Source organism: Arctopsyche grandis, chromosome 13 (assembly GCF_051622035.1).
Source record: "Arctopsyche grandis isolate Sample6627 chromosome 13, ASM5162203v2, whole genome shotgun sequence".
In the NCBI taxonomy this organism is placed as follows: domain Eukaryota; kingdom Metazoa; phylum Arthropoda; class Insecta; order Trichoptera; family Hydropsychidae; genus Arctopsyche; species Arctopsyche grandis.
In genome coordinates this window covers 15657504-15667437 of record NC_135367.1, presented here as the reverse complement: position 1 = coordinate 15667437, position 9934 = coordinate 15657504, and the positions used below count along the sequence as shown (strand labels likewise).

Below are 9934 nucleotides of genomic sequence, written 5' to 3'. Positions count from 1 at the left end.
AGTTTGTGTGGGGGCGCGAAGACAGTAGGCAGCTGGCGTTGAGGCCATACAAAAACATATAAAAACAATGGAACCAGACCAACCCGAATTTAATGGGAAAAAAATCATCTTCGATTTATTCCTCTTGTGTTGCGGTTAGTTTCGCCAGGAAGCGATAGTTCAGTGTTTACTCCAAATGCCAAAAGATACGCGGTGAACCGCAGAACGCACAAACATCCTGTCAATACCAGTGGCGTGCGCTGAAATTCTCTCTCTTTTTTTATGTCGTACAGCCGTACTTAATGTGCACGAGCAGGATACAAGAGGAACAGGCTATTCCTCTTGTATCCTGTTCGTGCACATTAAGTAACGCTGTACGACAAAAAGAAAGATAATTTCAGCGCACACCACTGGTCAATACGCATATCAATCCTAAATAATCATTTTTACTAGTTTATCAGTGACTTACCGCTATGATTCTACTTTTCGCCAGTGTTATTCACTCTAATTTCGTTACCTTTTTTGTCCCGCTTTCTTTTTGTTGTTGACCTAGATGATATCACAACGCGGTTTTTAAAACTGCTGCATATTTAATATTTATGTACATAAGAATAGTTTTTAATTCTTAGTGAATAATATTGTGTGTCATATTGTAATTCATCTTGAAAATTCCGCGCTCGATAAGTGGGCCCTTATTATCAAAAATGGTCAAAAAGTGCTTTTTGGAATTTCATATGTTTTAATACTATATTGTTCGCTTGGTCATTAGGAATCCGTAATTAACAATTGTGACTTTAAAAACTGGCTATATTAAGGTAACCATTCGTACTGATTTTACCTGAACAGTACTGGTTTTTTGGGTATCTGTCCTGGTAAGTCGTGAGATAAAATCAGTATACTTTTTATATAATAGAATTTTTTATCTATTAGATGGATAAATTCAAGGAAGATTCAAGTTTTCTACAAAAATATTGGCAAATTAGTCAAATGTTGTTATCAGGAACAAATGCACTAGCCGAATTTAGTTTTATGAATAATATAATGACCAGTGATGTAACGAAATTGAATGTTGAAACCTTAAAATATTTTCTAATCACTTAGTATAATTTTAAGAGTATTGAAGAAAATGAATTAATTTTTTTATAATTGTGCGTCCACGATTCCTTAATCTTCGTTTTAAATAATTGAAGTATTTAGAGATATGTTTTTGGAAAAAATGTCCTGGTTTTGAATTCGGAAATAATGGTCACCTTATACTAAATTCACTTTAAAAACAGGACATAGTATCAAAACTGTATTTACAGAAATTGACTTTTACGGTTAATTTTTTGTATTATTATAGATCTTTATGATAATAAATCTATTATAAATCTTTGATAATATGAACTTTCATAAGAATTGAGAAATTTGAAAAAAAAATCTTTTTGTTTTTTGAAAAAAAAAAGTTTTTTGGTAATTTTGAATTTTTTTCAAAATTTGTATCCCACATGTTGATTTTCAATGGGCAGTATATTATATATGTATTTAGCACATTATAAAAAAGCTGATAATATAAAAACTAACAAAAACGATTAAAAGAGAAAACTTGAACCCTGAATCTAAAGTTCACCGTTTCTTCATTATTACCAAATTTTTTATATTTATGTGTTTTTACTAACCTCTTATACGTTTCACATGGTTTTCGTTTAAATGATCATTTTTTATATCTCTTATCTCTTATTGGGGCTTTTGAAAGTTATATAACATCGACTAATACTTTTTTCAGTTGGATCGCCCATATTATATATTTCTTTATGGGTGGAACCGTTTGAGACAGGTTTTTTTTGCGACGATGAATCCCTACGACATCCATTTAAGCCATCGACAGTTACGCGTACGATGCTATACATCTTTGGGCTCGGCGGACCCATCATATTGGTAAATTTGTGCATTTAATAATTACTCAATATCCAACCCTTTGATAATGATAGAGAAATGGAACAGTTGATTCATCGTGTATTGTAAAATTTGATTTCAGATATTGGTGACCGAATTCGTATTGTATATAAAAAAAAAAAAACATGAACGAAAGAAATCTCGTCTCTTATTCATGAGGTTCAACGTCAGTCCATGGATTTGGTCTTCGTACAATACAATTGGAGTCTTCGGTTTTGGAGTTGCATGTCAGCAGCTTGCAACTGATATTGCAAAATATACTGTTGGAAGACTAAGACCTCACTTTTTTGATGTAAGCATACATACATATATATTTTTGTCGATTTGAATTGGCATGCAATACGACAGTAAGAATGTTTATCGTAAAGGAGGCATGTGGCAATATTCCAGTGGTGAGAAATGCACTTAGCTGTGTAGATAGTGATTTTTCTTACCATTACACATCTCACATCGTGAGAAAAGTATACATATAATGCATCTAATGCACTAATAAATAATGAACATCTGCCGCCCATCATTAAGTACACTGTATACTTTAAGTGTTTTTAAATGGTTACACTGCATTTGATATCAATATAATATTATAAATATATATGTATGTAATATTTTCTTTACTATACATGTTTCTACGCTTTAATTTAAATGTATGTATACATTTTTTTAACTTCTACGAATTCCATGATTTATGTTTTATCAATTGTTCTAGATCTAAAACAATAGATGGACTACTATAATTATTGCGTTATTTATATATTATTGAATTAGCTGCATGTATGTATTTAAGTACATATTTATCAGTGTAAACACTTGGTAGAACTAGTGTTTTTAGTTAAGAAATATAAAAAACTATGTAGGTTAAATGAACATTGTGATAACACTTCATTATTGTTAAAAGATAGCTTAGTGTGTCAAAATATACATATATACGTACTAGGGAGTCCAAATTAACCGTAATGTAAAACATGATTTACTCAGACTAACGTGCGATAATTATGATCTGCTTTGTAATGCATTTACTAAAAAATCGAACAACATATTCGCGAAACTCAATTCGGTTTTCGCAATGGATTAAGTGTCAGAAAAGCACTTTTCAGTATCCATGTACTTGTATAACGTTGCCGAGATATGAATGCGGATGTCTTTTTATGTTTTTATGACTTCAAAAAGGCCTTTGGCAAAGTTGAACATAAACAAATGATACAGATACTACAATCTTCTGATAAGGATTCATACTATGCTCTATGATCTTCAATACATGCCGAAAAATATATTAAGAACCATTAGAAGGAGCCGAAGAGGGGATTTAAGTAAATGGAGTTTTGTTAAACAACTTGAATTATGCATATAACACTGTACTCATGGCGAATGGTAGAGATTGTAGATTGTAGATACTCATTAACAAAGTGACCGAGTCATATAATAAATACGGTCTAAAATTAAATATGGAAAAAACAAAATATATGTACATATATGTATATCTGCAAACATTCATCTTATGAATCGATATACGAAGTCTAAGGAGTGCTTCTAAAGTGATTCAATGTACTGTATATCTGGGTTGTATTTTAGTAAGATCACATGATTGAAATAAAATGCCGAATAGAGAGAACCAGGATGACTTATTTTGCTAAAAAAAGTCTTATGTAGTCGTGAATTATCCCTAAAAAGCCGTATGATGATAGTAAGATGCTATCTGTTCTCAGTTCTCATATACAGAGAATATCTCAGTTCTCATATGATGGTCCAATGCTTCCAGCATGGACCATCATAGAAGCAGTAATAAAGAAAACACCACTTGAAATATGGATCTACATGTACACGACGAGTCGTTTACCGACACTTCGCTTACAGCTGATTGTTCACAGAAGCTTCATTTATGACGGGAAAAAATCGTTTTTTCGCATATTCACTATGGCTCCCTGCCTCGTGCCAAAAAAATCCACTTAGAGATCATTATTAAATAACTATTTAAAAAATATAATTTACAACAATTACTATAGACCGGAAGATTCTAATATGGTTATCTTTGAAAATATGTATGTATTTTTATCACAAGATATTTATATCCTATCGAACTCGTCTGTTACAAATATATGTATGTGTAGTATTAACCATTAAATCAATTAATCTCATCAAATATTCGTATTACATATACATGTTGAGCAACACTATTTTTACATACCTCCTTTATTATAATAAAAATCATGTAGCTCATGCATGTACATATATACTTGTGTAAATACAAAAATGTATACTTATGATAGTGTAACGTACGCCGCGGATTAAGCGAATAGAAGCCCAGAGACTGTGACCGTTCAAAGATTATCTGTAACGGATATCTGTTAACGGATTAACTAAATGCATACCGTGCGACTGGTATAAGTGGGTTTTAGGGATTAGCGACAAGCTAAGTGCATGAAAGCTAAACAATGATTGCACTTCTCATACCGTGGGAATACATATCCGAATACGTGACTATACTGTAGGTAAACAGATTAGACGTCCTGAGAGATCTACCCCTTATAAGGCGGTACGTAGGCGATATCATGGCATTTCTGGACGGAGCAGTGACCGTGCGTGTATCTCCTGAATCATCAATAAATGCTGTGAAACGACTGTTGGCCTTTTACTTGGATCCTCCACCCACCCGTACGCAACAATAGCATGATGCTTTCGGGAATTGATAACGTTTCGATAAATTTTAAGCAAATAAAACATATAAAATAGTGTCATATACATGTGAGCCGCTATATTTGAAAGTGGCATAAGTCCTCTTTTATTCATTTCAAGAAATATTAATGTACATACATACATATACTATTTAAAAATGTTAATACAATATTACAGTATGGATTTTTAATACACTCCTATATGTGTGGGACTAAAATGCGATCTCATTAGAGCTTTGAAGCTGACAAAAGATAAACTGCCTTGACAGGAACATCTGTCTGCAATTCACTCCTTTTTAAAACATCAAAAAGAAGGATGCGTCATGTCTGCGGATATTTTTACGCACAACTTATTTCCAAAACGATATCGTCAAGGAATTATTAAAAAAAATAGACATAGATTTATGTGACATATAATTTATCACTTGGCCTCACGTTTTCTCATATACATAAACACAGCTTGACTAGAGGTTGTGATTTCTCGACTTTTTTTGATTCTCGAGATTCGAGAATCTCATTTTCTCGAAATATTTGAATCTCGAGATTTGAGAATCCCATTTTCTTGGAATATTTGAATCTCGAGAATTCGAGATTTTCTTTTTTATTTCTCGAGAATTCTCGAGTATAATTTTTTTTTTAATATTGTAGTGAATCGATTTTTTTAGCTATATAAAATCGAAAAACTTACAAAAATCAAAAGACCACAAAGATGTTTTATTTGGGATTTATAAATTTACTAACCCTTTGCCCGCGGCAATAAATATAGTGAACAATGTAGCGACACCTTTTTCGCGAATTTGGCAATCGAGTTTTCGACCTTAAATACAGATTTTAATATTTACTCAAGTAACCAGATATGTTAATTAACACATTAAAATACATAATATATCTCGTACTTTTGGATTAATTGTCAAATAATCATTCTTCATAATTGTATGAAGACGTGACGTCACATAAACGAGGTTTCAGTATGGTTCCACAAAAAACTAATTTTTGACTGGTATATATTCATTTTAAGCAAATTGAGTAGATGGCATTCAACTCTTAGTAATATATTCAACCAACTTTGAACCTTAACATGATGAAAGAAAGATGTAGAGAGATACAATAGAACATTGAATAGAAAAAAAAGTAAAATTATATTTAAAAAATATATAAAAGAAGGCACGATAAGAAAAAAAATAAGAGAAAATAATAATATACATTAGTAATTTAAAATAGTGAAGAGTATTCAGAGGTAAGTGGAGTCAGGTCGAGGTACAAGAAAACACGCAGGCAGGTTCCAAGTCTTTATTAGCTGCTCGTTAGGTGGAGGCCAGGATCCGAATGCCACCGATCGAGGGCGTACCATACTTATATCATAGAGCGCTCAGCGCATACACGTATTATCATTGGTCGAGGAGTCTGGCGCAGCCATTGGCCGCAACGCCCGACTCCACCATTGGTCGGCGTTACCATGACGTCATCGGTCTACGGGCGTCTCTCTTCATAACTGTACAATAGTAAAAATAAAAATATGTAACAAAGAATTTTATGAATTTCCTATTGTTGCTACCCGGCCTTGTCCGTTTTTTTATGACAAAAAGATAACATACTGATCAAAAAATAAAAATACTGGACATACCAGACGAATAATAAAAATACTGACCATCTATACATATTAAAATACTAACCAAAAATTGATTACTATGTATGAAACAAATACATACATAAATAATAAATCAAATTTCATGCTTCATGCATATATTCATACTCAAAATTTCAGAACAAAATTATTTATGAGTTAACCAGTTTTATTTTATTTATTTATATATTATCTTAGCTATCAAGGTAATTAAAAAAATACATCTTACGAGGGCTGGACAACAGCGCCTTGTCCATACAAACGTACTATACTTCTCCCTAGCTCAATTATGGCACTAGAGAAATTATTTTTTAATATCCTATGGATATCCACCATTAGGGTGCATCTATCGTTTTATTTTTTTGATTAATTATTTTTTATAGGAGCTAGGAGCCGCCAAACATCTATAAAATCGCCTCTTTTTTACACCCACGAAAAGAGTCTAGCGTGGTTATAAAACGGTCGATTTTAAAAAAAAATACGCCGATAGATGCACAGAAAATATCTTTCTCGTACCGATGATTAATTTTTTTAAAAAATTGGTTCAGTTTTGGAGGAGAAAATAGTAGAATACGAAACCTCGATTTTGTCAATTTAAAACACGTTTTATCTGGTCGAAGCGCAACTGTCGCATTCACTCAATTATATTGATATATATTGTCGCATTCACTCAATATATACATACACTCAATATATGTATATATCAAAGAAAGGAACGGTAACAAAATTAAGGTTTCGGGTATACAGCCCTCTTAATTACTCAAATCTAAAATTTATAATTATCTTAGTATATAATCAGTTTATTTAACAAAAACATGTAGTGATAAATTTAAAATATTCTCGATATTTTCGAGATTCTAATAAACGATTTCTCGAGAAACGAGAATCTCGAATTTTCATAATAAAATATTCTCGAGAAATAGGAATCTCAAAATTTCACTATAAAATATTCTCGAGAAACGATAATCAACATTTCTCGAGAAATCTCGTCTCGATATTTCTCGATCACGACCTCTAAGCTTGACTGTAAAACGCTCACGGACCTAACGCTCAATGATACAACGTGCTCGACTCACAAAATTATTCGTACGTACAATTTAAATGGCTAATTTTGATTTTTTCCTTTTTTCAGGTATGCCAACCAGACATTGACTGTGATGCAGTGAAAAATAGATGGGCATATATTCAAAACTTCACGTGCAAAGGCACGGATCCACATCTCTTAAAAGAAATGAGATTGTCATTCCCTAGCGGACACTCTTCGTTTTCAACGTTCACTATGATATATGTTGCTGTTAGTGTTGTTATTTATTTTATTCATCCTTTTACAAAATCAATAATATACTTACTTAATCTATGATAACTTCGAATTAAATTTTTATTATGCTTAGGTTTATGTGCAACGCAGATTTAAGTGGGCAGGTTCAAAGTTATTGCGTCATGGATGTCAATTTATCGTCTTTATGCTCGCATGGTTCACGATACTGTCACGAATCTCAGACAATAAGCATCACAGGAGTGATGTTTTGGCCGGGTCATGCATCGGAGCCGTCACCGCAATACTAATTGTAATTATCAGTAGGCCAGTCGAACGGGATAATGTAAATTTCCCAGTCCGAATGGTTCAAATTTTGATTCATACACACCATACTAACGATTCACGTTTTGTACATAAATCTGATGTATTGATTTTCAGCAACTTTTATTAAACACGAATTATTTTCGGTTCGAAATTTCAAATAAGGTGTTAGTAGAAACTACACCATTGATGAACGATTAATTTTGTAAGTGCTTGTGAATTAAAATTTACTTTTTTAGGTGTAATACTGTCTTGTCTTCGGTTTATATTTGTTTTATGTATTTTAATCATTCATAACAATGAATTTGCCTTATTTGGGTACTCTTTGAGTAAAATATAACACAAAATTTATAATTTTGCATGAATTGAAAGTGTGTCTTGACACTTTATGTACAAAGTTATTTATTGTACTTCTACTATTCACTTCAAATGCTCAATCTGTCGTATATATATTTTTTTTGTAGCCTTTGGTTTTCCGTCGTTTGTACGTTCTTACATAAATAGTTAAAATTGAAAAAATGATGTCTTTCCATTGATAATATGATGACAAATATCTAAACATTTTAGTATATCAGTATTCATAAAAAGTTACTCTAATATAATATTTAAATTAATTATTAGCTATTATTTGAGGATTTTGATCTATATAATTATGTATATATGTTGTGTAATGTGTAAATATAGTCTCAACAATTTTATCAATTATTAATTATTAAAATCAAAATCATCACAAATAATTGAAATTTACCAGTAACTATTCAAAAATAAAACAGCATTGGTTAAATTATAAATGTAGGATCCTAGATGCAGGGGGTTACAAATGATACACATGGAGTCGTTTAAACAGTGTTTATTTAGGCGTCTTAACTTCGGACAAGCCTTCCGGCAAGTGCCTTCATACACGCTTCGCACCATGCCCGTTCGCTAACCACACACTCGCACATTCAAAAATCTTTCCTAAATACATATTATATGTACATACTACATATGTATATCCATATGGTTCCGTGAAAAAACGTTCATCGACATAATGTACTCGATAAAATTTAGACATATTTACTTATGCATATATGTACGTACGTACATATGCATATATGTACATATGTACATAAGGTTCACGGATACAATTTTCGCACGAAACAACGTTCACTGTGAAAAAGTTCATGGACAACGTTCGCGGACAACGTTCACGCGACAAAATGAACACCCACAAAACATTCACGCGATAAAATGTTCACTCACAAAACATTCATACGTTCAAAAACGAAATTTTACTTGCAAAAACATTCAAGAATTCGGTAATCGTGTGAAGATTTGCACATTATCTTTATATTAGTAAGGAAACTTAGTAAAATATATAAATATACATAAGTATATTAATAAATATAATAATAATTATTTATTAATCTGTGAAAACATAATGCGTAAATCTTCGTCACTACACGTTTCATTGGATTCTTTAACATTTTATCGTAAAAAAATTCATTTTTGAATGTATGAACGTTTTGTGGGTGAGCTTTTTGTCGCGTCAACGTTTTGAAGGTTTTTTTTTGGTGCGTGAACATTTTTTCGTGTGAACCATCTATCGGGTATATTATGTCAATGATGGTGATGTCAACGTTTGTTAGTATCACCATCCAAATGCATATACGTATGTACATATGTATGTATATACATACTTATATGTAGTATTAAATTCAGCATCTTTTTTCTTTGGAGTTTGTTTCTCGGCATAAATTTGTAGCTTAAAATCCAGTAAATGTTATAGCTGAATCTTTTTACCAACACAGTTATTTTATTTCCTCTGGAATCAACAATTAAAATTTTACATTTGTACGTTGTCCATATACAAAATTTACCAATTACATATATGTATATGTACCTATGCATAAGAAGATATCATAAGTTTGAAAAATTAAAATTCGCATATAAAATTGATTTTATATATTGTATCAATAACAACTATATAATCCAATATTATATTATTTTCAGTTTGGGTGTGTATCGAACTTGTGGAAACCGAAGTCGCCAATTTCATCACCGAAATCTGAAAATACGAATGATACGAATGCAGGAACTCCCGATAATGGTAATGTGGGAATCCCAATGCAACAACAACCGGAGATTAACAATTTAATTAACAATTAA

At 31.7% G+C, this 9934-nt stretch overlaps 1 protein-coding gene across 1 annotated transcript; it reads left to right on the top strand.

The window, feature by feature from the left end:
• Positions 1–9934, top strand: LOC143921614 (putative phosphatidate phosphatase). The gene is made up of 6 exons (XM_077444967.1): positions 1–134; positions 1745–1896; positions 1997–2206; positions 7340–7501; positions 7599–7775; positions 9779–9934. The coding sequence occupies exons 1-6, from the start codon at positions 68–70 to the stop codon at positions 9932–9934; spliced, it is 924 nt and encodes a 307-aa protein (XP_077301093.1). The 5' UTR covers positions 1–67.